Source organism: Lynx rufus, unplaced genomic scaffold (genome assembly GCF_022079265.1).
Source record: "Lynx rufus isolate CCGP_SWC_20201006 ecotype Redwood Valley unplaced genomic scaffold, mLynRuf1.p SCAF_2, whole genome shotgun sequence".
NCBI classification, from domain to species: Eukaryota; Metazoa; Chordata; class Mammalia; order Carnivora; family Felidae; genus Lynx; species Lynx rufus.
The window spans coordinates 119,918,171-119,940,010 of NW_025814834.1; the positions used below are offsets into that span (position 1 = coordinate 119,918,171).

Here is a 21,840-nt window from a genome sequence, read left to right on the forward strand (position 1 = left end):
GCTCTGAGCTGTCAGCACAGAGCCCAACATGGGGCTCGAACCCACGAACCACGAGATCATGCCCTGAGCCCAAGTCGGACACTCAACCGACTAAGCCACCCAGGCACCCCGCTTAGTAATTTAAATAATGAGGAGGCTAACAGAAAGTTTCACTGTTTTGGGGTTTTCTGCCTTTCTGTCTATAGGCTATAACTGTCAGGTGAATATTGATGAATGTGCTTCAAATCCCTGCCTGAACCAAGGAACCTGCTTTGATGACATAAGTGGTTACACTTGCCACTGTGTGCTGCCATACACAGGTGAGTTCTGCAAGTGAAGGGACCAGAGGGGACCTGTGTTCTTGCCTTGTCATTCTAAACCTCTGAGTCTCAGAGACAAGAGTCTGTGGCCCGTGATGCTTCTCTGAGGAATCACTCCCTGGTCACCATCCTGCTCTCACCGACTAGATCTTGAGCTCTGAGAAAACACTGTGGCTTCCCTAGATGCAACTGGTAGGCAAACTCACATGCCTTCTTTGTACTTGAGGGTTTAAATGTTTTTTGTTTTGTTTTTTTTAATTCTGTCTGACTGCTGGTTTCATTCATTATTTGATTGGACCCAGTGTTGTCATGGCCTGTGCTCTTAGTCGTAGTTCAATAATAACAACAACCACCACTTATTGATAACTTACTATATGCCAGACACTTTGCATATTTTGGATTTCTTAATCCAGTACTCAAAATAATTCTGTTCCTATGACCATTTTATGCTGAGGCAAAGAAAAGTTACTTGCTGAAGGTCACAGAGGTAAGTGGTAGATCTAGGATTTGCCTCTAAGCCTCTCTCAGTCCAAAGTGTGTCTTCTTAACTGCCCTTCTTCTCCTTACATTCAGTACCACTACCTCTCATTCAGAGAGGTATTGCCCCTTGGATGACGATGACACACACAGAAGACAAGGGTGTGACTTCATTTCATATCAGGTGTTCTTTGTTTCAGGTGGTATTTGAGGAGTATGCTTGGATGTTTCTTCTTTGTGTTCTCCTGCCTCATTACTGCCGTCTTGTGATTGGTTGTATTTGTGTGGCTTATTTACCTCCTTATCATCCATTTTCTTCATCTGTGGAGAACAAAACAGAAACATGGATGGTGGCTTTGCATGTTTCTCTAGTATGCAGCATGCAGGCAGGAGCATGGCTGAATTCATACTCCCGTGATGGGCTGTTTGTAGTAGCTGTTACCAGTGACTGCGGCTGTTTAGAGTGACAGAGTGGCCAAAACCAGAATTCTGTTACCTGAAAGACTTGATGCGACGTTGTTACCTTGGCCCCTCTTGGGAAGAAATGTTCATGTAGGCAGATAGCGTTTAGTCAGCCTCATAGATAAAAAATCAAAGTTATTGGAGATCGATCCTTAGCTATTCTCAGACAAAGGAAGTCTAAATGATGCATTTCATAATGACAGTGCTGATCACATTTGCTAATAGTAAGAGCATCTCCCAGCCATAAAGACTGAGACTTGATGCCTGCAGAGAGATATAAGCAGGTCATATCATTATGCTCAGTCATATCATAGGCTTACCTGAGTGTAATTTAGGTGTTCAGCTCATCTTGAAAATACTTTTTTTATCTTCCTGCTATCCAGATACCTTAAGAATATTTGGCTGTATGCTGGCCGTTGGTTTTTCTTCAGATTAAGATCCCGATAAAAGAATTTACTATGTGCAACTTTGGGAAATTATATTAGACTGAAAGCCTATGCATATTAAAATTTTAGTGCTGAGTGTAGCTAAAGGTTCTATCATTGAGCTTTGCCACTATGAAGGGAACTAAGCAACATTGCCTTCCCTAGTGAGCCACTCTTCTGACCCAGATACCTTAAAAATGGGTTGGGTATATTGGTGAACATCTGTGGTAATTTTTTTTTCTTCCTGAATATGAAATTTTAGGATAGAATTTTAAATTGAGTTAGCTGTAACTTGACTTTAAAAACACCCTCATCTTCTTTTAATAAAAGCATTCCTTTCCTTGTTTGCCTGTGCTGGAAGCTTATATTCCATATGCTAAGGCAGGAAATATTGATGTGCAAATTTCAATGTCATGTTGTTGATGTTGGTATGAGGAGGTATGTTACTAGCTGATCAGAATAACTTCACTGTTTCCTACCTCCCATGGCCTTCTGATCAACTCCATTGCCTCTGGAACAGGCCAGCAGAGGTGGTGAGGAGTAGAAGGCTGTATTGTTGCCTCTTCCTGGCCCACATGAAGGAGGATCTGTGTGGCTGAGCCTCTGAGCCACACAGACTCTTCGCTGTGGAGATGCAGAAAGTATTGCACCAGATGGACACAGGTGTCCAAACCCATGTAACCACACATGATAATATGGATGAGAGCAGCCCAGCAGTTGTTGAGTGCTCACTCTATATGCTAGGCTCTGTGCTAGTGAAGACTTCATGAGCATTTTGTTTTTCATTTAATCCTCAAAAAGCCTCTGTGAGTTACATACCACCCTATTTCTCATTTTACTTATGTGTAAGGCTCAGAGCAGATTAATAACTTGCCTATTGTTAATATACCAAGTTAGAGCTAAGACTCAGAAGACCCTAAGTCTCTCAGATTCCAAAGCTCTTAACTGCTACCTTAGTCTTGAGTTCAGAGAGCATCCTTTGGTTTAGAATTTGCAAAATTTCAGTTTCCTTGGCTATTTCTCTAAATTCTGTCATTTGCTTTACAGGCAAGAATTGTCAGACTGTGTTGGCTCCCTGTTCCCCAAACCCATGTGAAAATGCTGCTGTTTGCAAAGAGGCACCAAATTTTGAGAGCTACACCTGCCTGTGTGCCCCTGGCTGGCAAGGTAACAACATGGGAGTTAGAGAAACCAGAAGCTTTAAACAAAGTGGTCAGATCATCAGATTAACATGGAAGGCCCAGGTCTTCTGAGGCCTGCTTGTTGTCATGAGCACTGGCTTTATACAGGAATGACCCAGAAAGCCTTTTCATTTTCACGTCTTTGGGGCCCTCTAGTGGCTGGAAGACTCCAGCCTGAGTCTGAAACCATGATGTTCTCACAGTCCCTGGGCAATAATTTGCCCCACATAATTTTGTGCCAAGGGCACAAAGCCTTATGGGACTTCCCAAAGTGGGAGACAAACCAGAATATCCCCATCTACCCCAGCTGAAGCTTGGATCTCCCCATGCATTTCTGTGGGACTCACTTTCCAAAGACAGGACCATTCATTGCCCCTGTGTTTCTAGGTCAGCGGTGTACAATTGACATTGATGAGTGTGTCTCCAAGCCTTGCATGAACCACGGTCTCTGCCATAACACCCAGGGCAGCTACATGTGTGAGTGTCCTCCAGGCTTCAGCGGTATGGACTGTGAGGAGGACATCGATGACTGCCTTGCCAGTGAGTATGCCGGCCAGCTCCTAAGCCCCCTGAGGCACATAGGGAGCAGAATAGAGCCCAGTCGAGGCAGCTGCCTCTCAGTGTTGAGACTGGCCATCCCAATAGCTTATCACATGTTTTTAATATTAGTATTTTTTATTTTTTTAAATGTTTATTTATTTGGGGGGGGGATCTGCACACATGGGGGAGGGGCAGCGAAAGAGGGAGAGAGAGAGAGAGAGAGAGAGCGAGAGAGAGAGAGAGAGAGAGAGAGAGAGAGAGAGAGAGACTCCCAAGCAGGCTCTGTGCTGTCAGCGCAGAGCCGGATGCGGGGCTCAATTCTGTGAACTGTGAGATCATGACCTGAGCTGAAATCAAGAGTTGGACACTTCACTGACTGAGCCACCCAGGTGCCCCAATATTAGCATTTTTTAAATCTTCTTTGCAAAGCCAGTGGCTTTAGGAGTTGAGGCAGTAGAATCTCTTTAAGAGGTTCCTAACTGATTTTTGTATACTGACAAATTAGGGGCAATGCTATGATAGCTTTTTTTTTTTTTAAAGCAGGTCCGCTGAGGTATAACTAGTATATAGAAGTATACTACCAGTATTTTAAATGCACAGTGTTGACATTTGACTAGGAAACCATAAGTAAACATAATGAACATATCCATCCCCCTAAAAATATTTTATTTTGTAATTTCCTTCTTCCCCTTTCCCTGTCCCAGGCAACAAGGGATCTACCTCTGTCATGACAGACTTATTTGCATTTTTAATAATTTTATATAAATGGAATCATCTAATGCAAACTCTTTTTGGGGGAGAGGGAATATGACTTGTCATTTAGCATATTATTTGAGACTCATCTATGTTATGTGTATTAGTAATTCATTCTGTTTTATTGCTAAGTCATATTCCATTATTTGGATGTACTTGAATTCACTAGTAGGACATTCAGCTTGTTTTTAAGTTTTGAGATACTATAAATAAAGTTATACTCTCTTGAGTAAATATCTAGGAGTGGAATAGCTGAATTATGTAGTAGGTATATGTTTCACTTTTCACCAAATTGTCAAAATGTTCTCCATGGTGGTTCACCATTTTCATTCCCACAAGCACTGTTTGAGAGTTCCAGTTGAACCACATCCTCAAGAACACTTGGGTGTGATTGCCCTGAATTTTAGCCTTTGTAGTGGTTGTATATGGTATTTCACAGTGGTTTTAACTTGAATTTCCCTACCTATTAAAAATTTTGAGCATCTTTTCATGTGCTTCTTGGTCAGCCATATATATTACTTGGTATAGTGTCTATTCAAAACTTCTGCCTACATGAAAAATTGTATTATTTGTCTTATTATTGAATTGAAAGAATTCTTTATATTCTAAATACAAATTCTTTGTCAGATATTTGCCTTACAACTATCTTCTCCCAATTGTACCTTCTGTTTTTTCTTTTGAAGAGGAAGTTTAATTTTGATGAATTTCAGTATATCCATAATCTTCATTCAGAGTTCATCTTATCTTATTTAACAAACCTTTGGGGCGCCTGGGTGGCGCAGTCGGTTGAGCGTCCGACTTCAGCCAGGTCACGATCTCACGGTCCGGGAGTTCGAGCCCCGCGTCGGGCTCTGGGCTGATGGCTCAGAGCCTGGAGCCTGTTTCCGATTCTGTGTCTTCCTCTCTCTCTGCCCCTCCCCCGTTCATGCTCTGTCTCTCTCTGTCCCAAAAATAAATAAAAAACATTGAAAAAAAAAAAAAAGATTTTAACAAACCTTTGCCTAACCCAAGGTCACTGAGGTTTATTTTCTTTGATTTCTTCTAAATGTTTTATACTTTAAGGGGCACCTGGGGGGCTCGATGGGTTAAGTGTCTGACTCTTGATTTTGGCTTAGGTCATGATTTACTGGTTTGTGGGATCGAGGTCTGCATCAGGCTCCTCGCTGATAGCATGGAGCCTGCTTTGGATTCTCTCTCTCACTCTCTGTCTGTCCCCCCCCCACCTCTCCCCCCCAGCTGGCTTACTCTCTGTCTGTCTCTCTCAAAATAAATAAATAAATAAACTTTTAAAAATAAACAATAAAAGTTGTATACTTTTAGCACTGACCTTTAGGTCCACAATCTATTTAGAGTTAATTTTACATGTAGTGTGAGTTTTAAAGATTTTTCTTTTTAGACTTTAAAGAGTAATTTTGTGTTGTAATCTTGCTAACCTCACTTATTAATTCTAGATTAGTTTAGCTTCTAAGTTTAGTTTAGATTTCCGGAATTAAAAAAAATTTTTTTTAAGTTTATTTTTATTTATTTTTAGAGAGAGATAGAGAGCAAGCAGGGGAGGGGCAGAGAGAGAGAGGGAGGGAGACAGAATCCCAAGCAGACTTCGTATTGTCAGCACAGACCCCGATGTGGGGCTCAAACTCACAAACCATTAGATCATGACCTGAGCGGAGGTCAAGCATCTGATGCTTTACCAACTGAGCACCCAGGCACCCCAGGAATTTTTTTTTTAAAACAAATAATCGTGTAATCTCTAAATAAGTATAGCCATTCTACATTTTAATTCTTTTTAAATCTATATACATTTTCTTTTTCGTACATTGTTGCACTGGCTAAGACTTTTAGTAAATGCAAAATAGAAGTAGTAAGAGAAGCAAATCTTTCTTTGTTCTTGATTCTGGTGGGGGAAGCATGTATGTAGTTTCTTGCCACTAAGTATGATGTTACTTTGTTGCCACTAAGTATGATTTTGGGGTTTTTTTGTTGTTCTTCTATCAAGTTGAGGATTTTACCATATACTCCTAGTTTGCTGAAAGTTTTTTCTTTTTATGATGAATGAATGTTGATTTTTTCAAATGATTTTTCTGTATCTGTTGAGGTGGTAATATATTTTTTAATATATAAGTGAATTATGTTAATTAATTTTCAAATGTTAAACCTTAAATTCCTGGGGTAAATTCTGCTTGGTCATGATATATTCTCTCTCTTATATGTTATTGGATATGATTTCCTAAAGTTTTGTTACAAATTTTTGTGGGTATATACATCATTAGGGATATTGTTCCCCAATTTCTTGTACTATATTTGTATGGTTTTGGTACAAAGGCAATGCCAGCCTCAGAACCACTTGGGAATTGTTTCCTTTCTATTTACTGAAAGAGTTTGTATACAATTGGTATTACATCTACTAAACATCTAAGTCTGGAACTTTCTTTCTGGGAAAGTTTTAATTGTAAATTTAATTTCTTTAATAGATATAGTTATTCAGGGTATCTATTTCTTTTTTATTGAGCATTGGTAATTTGTATCTTTCAAAGAATGAGTTTTACTCTAAGTTGTCAGAATTATTGGCATTCATAATATTCCCTTCTTGTGTGCTTTTAATGTCTGTAAGATCTGTGATGATTTCCCTTCACTGATTTCAGATATTGGTAATTTACATCTTCTCTCTTTTCTTTGTGATTGCTACTGGTAGAAGGTTACAGATTTTAGTAATCTTTTCAGTTTCATGATTTTTCTCAATTATTTTACTATTTTCAATTTCATTGATTTCTGCTCTTTATTCTTTCTATTTTGGATCTAGTTTGCCCTTCTTTTCCTAGTTTAAGATGGACGCTTAGACCATAGACATAGTAGGCATTTAGTGCTTTTTTTTTTCTCAAAACACTGCTTTAGCTGTATTTCACAAATTTTGATATATCATGGGTTTTTTTCCCCCAACTCAGAAAATACTTTTCTAATTTCCATTTTGATTTGTTTTTTGACTCATAGATTATTTACAAGTGTGTTCTTTAATTCCAAATATCTTTTTTAATTAAGCTTTTAATTTTAATTCCAGTATAGTTAACATGAAGCATTCTATTAGTTTCAGGTGTACAATATAGTGATTGAACACTTCCATACATTACTCAGTGCTCATCATGATAAGTGTACTCTTTAATCCCCATCACCTATTTTACCCATCCTCCCACCCACCTCCCCTCTGGTAACCATCAGTTTGTTCTCTATAGTTAAGAGTCTGGTTCTTGGTTTCTCTCTCTCTTTTCCCTTTGTGCATTTGTTTTCTTAAATTCCACATATGAGTGAAGTCATATGGTATTTATCTTTCTTGGACTGACTTATTTTGCTTAGCATTATACTCTAACTCCATCCATGTTGTTGCTAATTCCAAATATCTTTTGTTGCTGATTCCTTCCAGATAGTTTTTGTTATTGACATCTAGTTTAATTCCATTGTGATCAGAGAACATACTTTTTTCATCTATTGATTGGATTATTTAAAATGCATTAAAGCATGTCTTATGGCCTAGTCTTATGGTCTGTTTTGGTAAGTGTTCTGTATGCACTTGAAAAGAATGTTTATTGGGGCGCCTGAGTGGCTCAGTTGGTTAAGGGTCGGACTTCAACTCAGGTCATGATCTCACAGTTCGCGAGTTCAAGCCCCGCATCGGGCTCTGTGCTGACAGCATGGAGCCTGGAGCCTGCTTCAGATTCTGTGTCTCCCCCTCTCTCTGCCCCTCCCCTGCTCATGCTCTGTCTCTCTGTCTCTCAATAATAAATAAATGTTAAAAATTAAAAAAAAAAAATGTTTATTTTATGTTTTTTGTTTTTGGTTTTTTTTTTTTTTTTTGGTGGAGTGTTCTATAAATGCTATTAATTCAAATTGGTTAATAGTATTTTTAGGTCTTCCCTGATTTTCTGTCTGCTTATTCTATAAATTATTGACAGAGTGATATTGAAATCTGCCACAATTATTTGTCTATTTCTCCTTGTAATTCTATCAGTTTTTGCTTAATGTATTTTGAAGCCCTGATATTAAGTACATAAACATTTAAGATTATTATGTCCTCTTGAAGAATTAGTCCTTTGTCATGAAATGACCTTGTTTAGCCCTTGTGATTGATATTTCATACTCTGAAGCCTCCTTTGCCAGATATTAATATACCTACTTAACTTTTCTTTTGTTTATTGTTAGAGTATGCATTTTTTCCATCCTTTTAGTTTTGGCCTATGTGTGTCTTTAAAGTATGGGGTTTTTTTGGAGAGCATATACTGAGTTTTGCTTTTTCTCTTCGTTATGATACCCTCTGTCTTCTAAGTGAGGTGTTCATGCCATTTAAATTTAATGGTTGATGGCGATATGACTCAGTTAAATATTTGCCATCTTTTACTTTATCTTTTTCCTTCTTTTTTGCCTTCTTCCTCCCCCCCCCTTTTTTTTGGCCTTCTTTTGGAATAATTGAGCAGTTTTATAATTACATTTTATTTCTTCACTGGCATATCTTTTTTTTGGGGGGGGTGGTTTTGAGTTTGCAGTATGCAACTCTAACTCATTAAAATTTACCTCAACTATACTACTTTGTATAGCACATAAAAGCCTTACAACAGTATACTTAAATTTACAGTACTGCCCTCTGTTCTATTGTTGTCATATAATATATATATCATAAACCCCCCAAAATATTATCTTTGCTTCAAATGGTCAATTAATTTTTCAAGAAATTTAAAAAATAAATTAACAGCCCTTATACTTACAACATATTTACAGCTTCTGGTGTTTTTCATTCTTATGCATCGATATGCATTTCCACCAAGTGTCATTTTCCTTCTGCCTGAAGAAATTCCTTTAATATTTCTGGTAGTGCTTATCTCCTGGTGATTAATTCTTTCTGCTTTTGTGTTTTTGAAAAGGTTTTTGTTTTGCCATAGTTTTCAAAGATATTTTCATAGGGAGTAGAGTCCAAGTTGACTTTTCCCTCCAGCACTTTCCAGTCATCCTTCCATTGTTTTCTGCCATGCATTGTTTCTGAGGAGAAATCTGCAATACTTTTTACATTTGTTTTTCTATATGTTATTTTCTCTCCCACAGCTATTTTTAAGATATTTTCTTTCCACTGAGTTTTAGCAATTTGATTATGATGCCCTTCATTAGTCTTCATGTTTCTTTTGTTTGGGGTTCATCGACCTTTTTGGATAGATGGATCCAAATTCAGAAAATATTCAACTACTGTTTTTTCAAGACCTTTTTGCTTCCCCTTTACAACTTTTATATCATACATCTTTTAGGTTGCTTGAAATTGTCTCCGACTCACCAACACGCTATTTTACTTATTTTTTAGAGTTTTTTCCTCAGTGTTTCATTTTAGATAATTTTATTATTTGAAGATATCATGATCTGTCTTCAGGTTGCATAAACATTTCCTCTTTAGTGTTTTGTTTGCTGTTAATCCCATCCAGTATATATTTTTCTCTTCGTTGTATTTTTATCTCTAGAAGTTTGATTTGAGTCTTTCTCATAACTTTCTCTCCTTGTCATGTTCATGCTTTCTTCTTCTTGAACATACCGAGTATATTTATCATAGTTGTTTTATTGTCCCCACACTTAGTCTACCATATGGGAAATTCCTAGGTATGTTTCTGTTGTTGATTTTTATCCTCATCATGAATTATGTTTCTTCTTTGCCTGCCTGGTAATTTTTTATTGGATGCTAGACTTTAAAAAAATCTTTAGAATATATTGAAGCTTTGTTTAAGGATCATTTGGAAACAGTTTGATCATTTTGGGTCTTTTCTTCAGGATTTGTTAGGTCCAGAACAGCCTTTAGTCTAGGGCTAAAATAACTTGCTACTGAAACGGTACTCTCTGAGGATCCTACTTAGTGCTTAGTTGAGAGGTCTTTTAATTTTGCCTGTCATGGACATGAGCTATTCTCAGCCTAGTATAAACTCTTGGGATTGTTCTGCCTACTTTTTTCTGGTTCTTTCCTCAGCTCTAATAGTTTCATCCTATGCATGTGATATACTCAGTTACTTATCAGTACTCACTGCTTAATCCGAGCTCAGTTATCTGTGTGGTGATTAAATGATTAAACTTCAAACAAGGTTATCACAGTGAGTTAAGAATAATGGCACCTGGGGCGCCTGGGTGGCTCAGTTGGTTGAGCGTCTGACTTCGGCTCAGGTCATGATCTCACAGTTCGTGAGTTCCAGCCCCACATCGGGCTCTGTGCTGACAGCTCAGAGCCTGGAGCCCGCTTTGGATTCTTTGTCTCTGTCTCTCTACCCTTCCCCGCTCATGCGCTGTCTCTCTGTCTCTCAAAAATGAATAAACGTTAAAAAAAAAAAAAAGAATTTAAAGATTAATGGCACCTAATTCACAGCAAACATAATTTCAGATCATCATGTGGATGGCACCAAACCAGGTCCTGGCAGTGCTAAAATAGATAAAAACCCAGTGCTTACATTCATGAAATTCATAGTATATTAGCAAAAAAAAAAAAAAAAGATACATAGACAAATTCAACATTGTGTAACAAATAGTGAAGAAAAATAAGTCCACGGCACAGTCGATGGAGAAATTTAAGGGACTGAAATAAAATTATTTGGAACCCTTTTCCACATTAATTGTTACATCAGTCAAAACTTTCAGTACTTAAAAATTTTCCTATTTGAAGTAAAACTAGCAATATTTACAGTTAGCTTAAAATAATCCAGTAAATTATGGTGAGTTTCCTGAAAGATGTTATGGAAATTACAATAGCTGTGTGCTATGTACTGTGGATACGAAGGGATAATGTGATTTTTGCAATTTTTCCAGTAAAGATCACAGATGGGCCTTAGAGTAGAATTAGCATAATAGATGAATAAGGTAATAAATATCCCTCGTATAAAAAGGGGCTACATTACCCACCTGATGTTTAGTTCTCCTTTTATGTAAGTGACCTGTCTTTGCAGTTTGATTTTAAAGTCCTCAAGAATAGGATCTACCTCTTATTTTTCTTGTTCTGATTTATATGCCATCTGTATTTCAGAGGACCATGCCATGATAGTAGCTCAAAATTCGTTGATTAATTGCTGTGAATCTAAACTGTTCTAAGATTGAGCTATGTGTTTTTTAAAATTTTTTTAATGTTTCCTAATTCTACCTAAATCTAGAAAATAAAACAAGAGAAAGAAGAGAGAAGGAAAGGAAAGGAAAGCTGAAGGGAGGGAAAGAGAGAGGGAAAAGATAGGAAAGAGAGATCAGCACAGGGGGCTGATTAGTATATATCCTGTCCTACCCCACCCACTCCATCACCACATGGACCTTTTGAAAATTTTTACTGATAGTTTTGAGATTCTGTGTATTGGGGGCACATATTTGATTAGCAAGTATGTGGGGGACCAATGTAAGTTTTAGGACTGTTAATTTTGCAAAACTGTTAGTGGTGTATGTTTAGTTCAGTCCAGTTGTCAAACAGGTTAAGAATCTCAGGCAAGTGTTAACTGCATTCATTTTTGTAAATGGAGAAGTCAAGGCAAAATAGATGTAAAGAAAAGTCCGAATAGAGACAAGGCAGAATTGTTACTGTTATTAGTGTGATTCAGTTCAGGTCGCTCATCTTTATAGGTCTAAGATGAAATTGATGCTGTAGTTCACAGCTCTAATTCTTGTGTGTAATGACTTAGATCCTTGCCAGAATGGAGGTTCCTGTGTAGATGGAGTGAATACTTTCTCCTGTCTGTGCCACCCTGGCTTTATTGGGGATAAGTGTCAGACAGACATGAATGAGTGTCTGAGTGAACCGTGTAAGAATGGAGGGACCTGCTCCGACTATGTCAACAGTTACACTTGCAAGTGCCAGGCGGGATTTGATGGAGTCCACTGTGAGAACAACATCGATGAGTGCACTGAGAGGTGAGCAAGCCATATGCTGAGGCACCAGTGTCTTATGGGGAAAAGGGAGAAAGGAGCACAGTAATGGGATTGCAGGGCAGGAATAAGGTGTCCATTTGGGTCCAATTCCATAGTCCTCTCCTGTTGCCCCGTTCCTGATTCCCTTTGGATGTGTAGTTAGCAGGTCAAAGGTCAGAGGTTGAAAAGCTTAGTGGGATGGGTCTTCATTTGTTTCTAATGCTTGGGAACAGAAAGAGTTATAATTCTGTTCCATTCTCCTCTTGGTCTCTTGTTCATTTCAGCTGACAATTTAAAAATTCCTGTTTCTTCGCAGATTTTTCATCACTCTTTAGTAATTTCTGAGTGGTTTCTTTTTTTATTCCAACAAGTATATTCTGTTTCTCTTTCAGAAAGAAATCTGGAGTCAAGAGCTATTTATGTAGCACTTTTCTTATAAGTTAAATTGACTTGGGGATAAAATGAAATGTGATACATGGAAAACCACAGAAGGACTGGGTAAAACCTGGAAACCTTCGCTTTCTCTAGGAATCTCTAATAAACTCAGCCTTTTAAATACTCTGAGCTTTTTGGTTGTAGAAAGGAAGCCAGGAAGCTGACTGGCACTCGGTGTAATTTGGAAAAAGAAAATTTACTAGATCTAGGAGTTTAAGATGCTTAGGAGCATTGACCTCTGTAACTTGTTAGCTTCTACGAACCTTACTTTTTAAGGAGCAGGTGTGAGGAACCACATTACATAGCTGGAATTGCTCTCTCTGCTTCTTAGCTCCTGTTTCAATGGTGGCACGTGTGTCGACGGGATTAACTCCTTCTCTTGCTTGTGTCCTGTGGGCTTCACTGGCCCCTTCTGCCTCCATGAGATCAATGAATGCAACTCTCATCCATGCCTAAATGAAGGAGTATGTGTTGATGGCCTGGGTACCTACCGCTGCACCTGCCCCTTGGGCTACACTGGCAAAAACTGTCAGGTAATTACATTTCATCCCACTCTGCTGAATATTACAGTTCTCTTCTAAGCAGAATAAACCCCTCCTAAAAAAGAAAATTCTGTCTTGAGGGATGTCTCTGAGATAAATCTAATAGCTGGTAGATTCCAAAATGGTGACATTGGCAAGATTATACAGATTAACAAGCGTAAGACTGTTGTAACAGGCTAACCAAGAACTACAGAAAAACACACGTGGGAAATAAGCACATAGATGTTTTTTATGTTGGAAATACAAAAAGGGAAGTAAAGAATAATTAAAATAGTCTTTAAAGGTCAGATACAGTTTCTAGGGGGATAATGATAATAATTACCATGTCTTGCAGTGTTATTCTCAAAACCAAGTTAGTCACATGTCTTTTAAATTCAAATATATAAATATACATTTTCATATACTGTTAGGATGGAAGGACCCCTCAGAGCCAACTAGGGCAGCTTTTCATTTCATGGAAGAAGAAACTGAGTCCCCAAGGGGCAAAGTAACCTTTCCAAGGTTGCATACCAAACAGTATTATGTTTAATTTTATGCTGTTTTTACCTCTTAAACAATGATGGGATGATAGAATAACAGAACTCCAAAGAATTTAGGATTAAGTGGCCAAATTTAACTAGCCTTACAGGGTACGCTTCCATAAGGCTTTGGCTGTATTGGTCATGCAAATAACCACCACTGCATATTAAACAGCTTGGTGCTGATTCTGTGGATCAGAAGGACATTCTTCGTCGGGCTTTTGTTCATTCTCACAGTGTGAGGTTACATGTGCCAAGAGAACTCTCCACCCATACCCACTGGCACCTTCTTTCATGAACACTCCATGTTGTGAGTGTGACCTTGCTCTGCCCGGGGGTCAGGTCACCACATGTGAGCTAGGGAGAAAGGGACTAGTCTGCTCATATTCTTTGCCTCATTTTTCATAAGCTCGATTTTCTCCCTCCAAGTAAGCTCTGAGGCAGCTTTTAGGTTTAACAGGCTTTAAGTCCTTTTACTCATATCCACCATGGACAGATTTGATTGAGACCCATGTAGATTTGTCCCACAGGATTAGCATAGGTGTCACGGACCTGTCTGATAGCTGTAACTTTCTTTCTTTCTGGCCCTACGCGGGTGGGGGGGGGGGCGGGGGTGTCACAGATCTGGACATAATCATAACATTAGGAAATAACTTAACCTATTAAATATTAGACTCCCTCAAGTTCTTAAGCTTCTGTCGTAACAATTTTTTTTAAGTAGAGCCAGAGGAATTAGACTATATAAAATGATGAGATTACCTGGGAACACTGGACTATTTTAAGGCTTGGGTGAGGGATGGATATATATATATATATATATATATATATATATATATAAATTTTTTTAATTAGTGTGCTTTCCTTTGATTCTTAAAATGCAGTAATGCAGTGTGACATTTTCTTCATTTCTGGTATTTGGATATTGATGTACGTGTATGCTTCCGTTTTCAGACCCTAGTGAACCTCTGTAGTCGGTCTCCATGTAAAAACAAAGGTACTTGCGTTCAGGAAAAAGCAGAGTCCCGGTGTCTGTGTCCGTCTGGATGGGCTGGTGCTTACTGTGATGTGCCCAATGTATCCTGTGAGGTGGCGGCTTTCCACAGAGGTGAGCTCTGCCCCCTTGAGCCCTGGGGTCACTCCCTGAAGTATCAGCCAACTAGCAGTGTTTTAGAGCAGGTATTGTTATCATGGGATGAGAGGGAAGAGCAGACAGGGGTGGGTGGGCAAGGCTCTACAGACAGGATCTGAGACGGAAGGTGAAAGGGCAGAGGCACAAGGTTAGAGGTTTCAAAAAGAAATGTATTTAAAATGAGACAAAGGCGTATTCCACTTTCAGAGCTTATTTATTTTTAATATAAATCTGGTGCTGAGTGTCATAAACTATACAATAGTACAGTTAGTTGGTCTGAACCTGATGTGTTGTGTGCTCTTCTGTGATGTCTGTCCTGTACTGGGCTTCCTAGGGGTGTCCATTGACCACCTGTGCCAGCACTCTGGCATCTGCATCAATGCTGGAAACTCGCATCACTGCCAGTGCCCCCTGGGCTACACCGGGAGCTACTGTGAGGAGCAGCTCGATGAGTGCTCGTCCAACCCCTGCCAGCACGGAGCCACTTGCAGGGACTTCATCGGCGGGTATAGATGTGAGGTAAGTTGCGCTGAGCAGGCAGAGGTCAGAGACCTCCCAAAGATGGCTCAACTATTGTGAGCCCTAGCATACTGAATTTAGCTGCCTATGACTTATTTTTACAGTTTATAATTTTTTTTTAACCGATCATCATTACATTGTTTACTGATCACCATTTCTTTCAGTTCTCTTGTGTAATAAGTTAGCATAGAGGTCTGCGACCGTCTCATTCCACAGAGTTGCCTTAGGATTCAGAGCCAACATTCACTGCCAGAGTGCATTTCACAGGCCAACAGCTCAGTGGCCCCTGGCACTTCCCTGAATAGCAGCTGAGATAGGAAAAGCCACTTTGAGGTGTGTCCCAAGTTGCTTAGCCTGTTCCATGTAGCATCACACTAAGTATTACATGTATATATTTGAGGAAGTGTGTGTCTTAAGGAACATGTCGCCATCTTCCTATTGGCTGGGCTGATAATGGTTACAGCAAAATGTTAACAGAACACCAGAGACTTGAATTTGATACCAGTTCAGGCCACCTAGGAACACCAAGAAAAGCGTTACTTCTCATAAATGAACCAAAGATGGCCTCTTTATATTGGCCCTGCAGTTATTTCCTCCCGTTAGTTCAAAAGCCACCAATGCCTAACTCAAATTTTTACACATCCAGTTGTTTTAAAAATAGCCCTAATGAGCAGATATTTAGCCATTCAGAGCCTTCCTGTTGTGTGTATTCTGCAAAACTGTACCCAATATCCGTAAGCCATAGGTAAGCCCCAGGGCATAACGACCCCCCACCAAGCCAGTGTTCCCCTTCAGAGCTTTCTGACCAGATACTCTGGCTTGGCTGTAGAGTGACATCACCAAACATGTAAGCCCCCTGTTACCCCCTTCCCTTGGAATTCACTTGCCCTCCTCTCCCTACCCTCCTCCCTGCTCTGGACAGTCTTGTGCTGTGAGGGAAGCCCTCACATGCAAACCTGTCAAAGCACTAGCCAATAAAGCCACTTCATGGTCAACGTCTTTTTCCCTCAATCAGCCCTGAAATCGCTCAAACCCCATATTAGCTAGCACTGCACACCCCATCCCTGTCTCAGCCAGTTTCTCACACATACATGCGGTTTCCTGAATCTAGAGGTCAATAAATGCAGTGTGTTAACTACATACCATTGGACTGAGTTATAGGGTCCTCATCACATACCAAGGAATGCGTATTTTAAAGATGGAAAAACCTGCACGGAGGAGCAATGAAAGTTTCGTGCAGGGGCAACTCTTGAAATATCCCTCAGAATATTCAGTCCTTGCCTTTGCTATAAAGTGGCCTTTCAGCTGGAAGATGTAAATGCCAGTAAGCTTCAAGTTGGCCCAGCATAGGATGATTGGTAGGACGTGTGATAGTGCCAGAGAAACGTGTAAGAGCTGGGTGGGGGCCGGGGGGTGAGCAAAGGTATACAGCAACCTTTGAGATCTCATTTGCTCTGGTGGTCTGTTTCCAACAATGCTCCAGTGTTTCTTCCTTTTTGCTTGTTCCTGTCAGTGTGTCCCAGGATATCAGGGTGTCAATTGTGAGTATGAAGTGGACGAGTGCCAGAATCAGCCATGCCAGAACGGAGGCACCTGTGTCGACCTTGTGAACCATTTCAAGTGCTCCTGTCCACCAGGCACTCGAGGTATGAAGTCAGCCCTACCTGTCCTCCATCTGGGACATTTTCTCAAGTTATAAGTCCATTTTTGTGTGGAAGACGTTTTTAAAAATTAACTATTTAGTTCTGGATTCTGGTCATTCAAGCCATTTCCTTCTCTCGTCTCTTGCCTAGTTGCAATGTTCTGACTCATGTTCTCAGTTCTGTCTGGTGGTTGTTGCCATCTGATGTTCCGTGAAACATAGAATGTGGAAATGATACAGTGTTGCAGCAAAATTAGCCTGGTTAGCAGGATTTCTTGGTGCTTCAAGGGAAAATAACTAGTGGTCTCTTGAATAAATAATTCACATTTACTAGTTTATGTATTTGTTTAAACCTGCCAAGTTTTGCCTCCATAAGGTGGGGGAATGAATGAAATGAAAACATTTGCTTATTTCCATAAGCCCAGGGGAGGAAGTTGATGGACTACAGCTGCAACTAAGAATTGCAGTCAAGCCTGTGGAGTCCAGCCCTAGACTGAATGATGGAGCATCGCCCCTGCCTCCAAACAGTCTTCTGGAGAGAGCTCGGAGTATTGTTTGTTAGAAGAGGTGTACTTATAACCCTACCTGTTCTGAGCAGCCTGTAAAAAAAATTAAAAAAAAAAATGCTGAAGCCATCCACAATGGCAAAATTCATTCTCAGTGTCAAAGAGAATAGAATGTCAGGGAAGTATTTACACTTAGACCTTTATGTTCATGAATTTTGACAGTTTACCTTCCTTGAGTTCAGAATTTGGCTAAATTAAAATAGGAGAGCACCCCCACTAATAGGCTAGTCACTGAGCAATGAGGTTAAAGAGGAAGAGAAAACTCAAGAGAAATGGGTTTTTAATATCTGAAATTTGTCCTGTGAAAAGGTGAGTTGTTCTCTGCTCTAGAAATCAGTAGTTCAAAGGGAAGTAGAAGTGATTTTGATTCATTATTAGTTTGTTCCTTTTAGTAATTTTACCGTTTAGGACAAGCTCTGATTCGGGTGGTGGTAGATCGAATCTCAGATCTCATTGTCTTAACACAACAATGTTTTTCGTTTGTTTGCTTTTGTTTTTGTTTTTGTTTTTGGTCAAAGTCTGAGTGTGTTGAGCTACCTCTCTCTCTATTTTAGATATGCAGTTGCAAGCCCTTGGCCTCCAGGGCCTGCAGGGCAGAGGAGGAGAGACACTTGTAGGGCCATGCAGCAGCTCTCACTACCTCAGTCTGAAGGTGACGCACATCATTACTGCTCACAGCACACCAGCCAGAATTAGCAAAATGGTCTCCGCCTAACTCCAAGGGAGACTGGGAATGTGGGAGAGCACATGGATATTTGTTACACACTAAGATTTGTCGTATACCATAATCATTTTATAAATTACAGATGTCAGCCTTAGAATGGACCATTTCATAAAGCAAAAAAGTTCTCTCTTCTGTTTGTTAAGGATAGCTTAAACATAGTTTTGCTACTGTTATTGACAATCTGTTTCTTTCCGTACTTTGTATATGTCATCCAACTCCTTTTGACCTCCAGGTTTTTGTTTTTTAATGCGAAATTCTTATTAAGGATCCCTTGTGCGGGGCAAGTTGCTTCTCTCTTGGTACTTTCAGAATCCTGTCTTACGACCTTTTGGTTATGATGTGTGTAGGTATGGATCTCTTTGAGTTTATCATCAGAATTCATTGCATTATCATACTATGTATGCTTGCTTAGGTATGTAGACTGGTATTTACTTCTCCCGGCTTGACTTCTCTGTCCATTGGTAAACACTCAGGACCCTGTCAAATCCTAGAAGCTCATTGTGAGAGTTATCACAAAGATTGTTTTTATTTCAGTACTCCTGACCTTTGGATCCTGGCCTGGGGAGCACCTCCAGCTCCAGGTCAAGGGCTGACAATTCTTCCTGTCTCTGCTATTTTGCTCTAGGCCGAGGTTGAGCTCATTGCCACTTGACAGGTCTGTCCACTACTGCTGGTTCCCTCCTGACTGGAGGCATCAGCGTTCATTTTACTAGCAGTCCCTAATTACCAGATGTTCTGTGAGAGTGGAATCACAAACTGGTTTTGTTCTTTATTTTTGTGTTTTTGATTTACTTTGTAAATAGGCAATATATGCACATGGTCCAAAATTTTATATGTAGATGCACACGCAACAAATATATACACATGTAGCAAAAGCGTGAGGTGAAATCTCCTTCTGTTCTCCTTCCCCATACCTAGTTCTTCCTCTCCCACCACCAAGTAACCTCCACTTTATTTTACTTTCTTGTGTATCTTTCTAGAGTTTTTTATGTGTCCTTCAGAATTTCTTTATGTGTGTAGAAGTCAAATACAAAGATATTTTTACTTACCCCACTTCTTACTCTGAAGATAGTGTATTATTAGTTACCCTCTTGTACTTGATTTTTTTTTCTTTTTTTTTTTTTTTTTTTTTAATTTTTTTTTTTTAACGTTCATTTATTTTTGGGACAGAGAGAGACAGAGCATGAACGGGGGAGGGGCAGAGAGAGAAGGAGACACAGAATCGGAAACAGGCTCCAGGCTCTGAGCCATCAGCCCAGAGCCTGACGCGGGGCTCGAACTCACAGACCGCGAGATCGTGACCTAGCTGAAGTCGGACGCTTAACCGACTGCGCCACCCAGGCGCCCCTGATTTTTTTTTCTTTACTTAATTGGAGATATTTCCATATCAGTTTGTAGAACTTCCTTAATCTTTTTCATCCTACAGAATTCCCTATTAGCATACCATAATTTATTTAACCAGTGCCCTAGTGACAGGAATTTGGGGTTTCTTGCATGTATACATTTGTAGATAAATCTTCAGAAATGAAATTGCTGGATTAGAGAATATGTGCATTTTGATTCATACTACTGAATTGCAGTGTATCAGCATACTGGCTTCTCCACAGTGTGTGGTTGGACGTCTTCTCATCTACAAATCATTTGGTTTTCCTCTTTCAGTGGTTTCTGTTTGTCTCTATATCCTTTTTTCCTGTTACATTATTCATCTTAATATTTAACAGAGATTATCTATGATACAAAATATTATCAATATGTTATTTTTTGTCTTTGATTTTCTTAATGATTTTTTTCATGCAGAGCTTTTTCTTTTTTCTTTGAAAGATTTTTTTTTAAGTTTATTTATTGATTTTGAGAGAGAGAGAGAGAGAGTGTGTGTGTGTGTGTGTGTGTGTGTGTGTGTGTGTGTGTGAGCAGAGGAGGGCAGAGAGAGGGAGAGAGAGAGAGACTGCCAAGCAGGCTTTGCACTGTCAGTGCAGAGCCTGATGTGTGGCTTGATCCCACACACTGTGAGTTCATGACCTGAGCTGAAACCAAGCCTCCCAGGCACCCCCAGAGCTCTTTATTTTTAATCAGATTGGAATTATCAGTCTTTTTTTATGGCTTCTGGATTTTGAATCCTAATCAGCAACACCTTCTACACTCTAAGACTGTAAAGGAATTCTCCCATATTTTCTTCAAGTACTAGAAAACTGGAGCATTTTTCCATGTGGCTGCTGATTTGTCCCAACACAATTTACTGAATATTTGATCTTTTATACAATAATTTGAGATGGCACCTTTATCAAATTATAAATTCCCATGTGTTTTTGGGTGTTTTTCTGGATGTTCTTATTTGCTTTATTGTTCCATTAATTTATCAATACCACTCTGGTTTAATTATTAATGATCTTTGTTTTCAAGGTTTTCCAGGCTATGGTTATAGTTTATTTTTTCATATAATTTTAGAATCAGATTGTCTGTTAGAAAATCCTTATGGCATTTTTTTTTATTGTGGTCACATTAAATTTATGAATTTATGTAGAGAAAAGTGGCATCTTTACAAGGAGGAGTCTTCCTAACCAAATCATAACATCTTTTCATTTATTCAGATCTCTTTTGTGTCTTTCAGGACTATTCTAAAGTTTTCATATAGGTGTAGTACATTTCTTTTTAAGATAATTCCTATAATTGGAACGCTCACTCTCAGTCTCTCAAGTAAATATTTGAAAAAAAGAATATTCCTATAATTTGTGTTTTGCTATTGCTATTGAAAATAAGGTATTTTCTTCCATTTTTCTTTCTCCTTTTTAATAGTCTTGCTTATATTAGTGTATGCTACAAATGCAAGTGGCGGGAATACAGAACTGTTCTCCTTTATTTTGTAATTTTTTTTTTTAAGTTTACTTACATATTTTGAGAGAGAGAGAGAGTGGGACAGGGTCAGAGGGAGAGAGAGTCCTCAGCAGGCTCCACACTGACTCAAGACTCAATCTCACAAAACCGTGAGATCATGCCCTGAGCTGAGATCAAGAGTCAGACACTCGGGGCACCTGGGTGGCTCAGTCGGTTAGCCGCTGACTTCAGTTCAGGTCATGATCTTGCACTCCGTGAGTTCGAGCCCCACGTCAGGCTCTGTGCTGACAGCTCAGAGCCTGGAGCCTGCTTCAGATTCCGTGTCTCCTTCTCTCTCTGCCCCTCTGCCTCTCATGCGCTCTCTTTCAAAAATAAATAAACATTTTTAAAAAATTAAAAAAAAAGAGAGTCGGACACTTAAACTACTGAGCCACCCAGGCACCCCTCTTTTGTAATTTTTTTGAATCATTCATGGAACCAGCTCTAGAATTTTCATTGATTTCTTTTGTAGTTTCTCAAAAATATTTACAGATATTCATACTAGATGGCTCATTTACATCTATAGCACATTAAATGAGTTCTGTTTTAAATGGAATAACCTTTGAGCTCTCAACAGGATATTTTCCCTATATTTTTTAAAAATAAGAAACTAGTACACATTACTTTATAGAAAAAGCCAGTGGTCTAAAACTTAAAACATATCACTCCAAAGTTAGTTCCATTCTTACCAATATTTTTCCATACTCGTAATTTATGTATTTATTGTTATAGTCTCTTTTGAACTGTTTTTATAGTTAGAATCAAAGGAGTAAATTAATGAAAACTCCTGGGTTTCTCTTGAGCGCCAGATTCCTGGTCTCTCAGGTGGGACAAATAATGCCAGCGACCCCACAGGGGACTGCTTGG

At 39.2% G+C, this 21,840-nt stretch overlaps 1 protein-coding gene across 2 annotated transcripts in view; it reads left to right on the plus strand.

The window, feature by feature from the left end:
- NOTCH2 (notch receptor 2) overlaps positions 1 to 21,840 on the plus strand; it is a 162,588-nt gene that overhangs the window by 123,788 nt on the left and 16,960 nt on the right. For both annotated transcript variants that reach the window (XM_047086030.1, XM_047086031.1), the window contains exons 15-22: positions 186 to 299; positions 2,711 to 2,830; positions 3,232 to 3,384; positions 11,802 to 12,030; positions 12,794 to 12,995; positions 14,474 to 14,627; positions 14,986 to 15,170; positions 16,684 to 16,816. In XM_047086030.1, the coding sequence (XP_046941986.1) occupies positions 186 to 299; positions 2,711 to 2,830; positions 3,232 to 3,384; positions 11,802 to 12,030; positions 12,794 to 12,995; positions 14,474 to 14,627; positions 14,986 to 15,170; positions 16,684 to 16,816 (1,290 nt within the window). The remainder of the gene's footprint in view (positions 1 to 185; positions 300 to 2,710; positions 2,831 to 3,231; positions 3,385 to 11,801; positions 12,031 to 12,793; positions 12,996 to 14,473; positions 14,628 to 14,985; positions 15,171 to 16,683; positions 16,817 to 21,840) is intronic.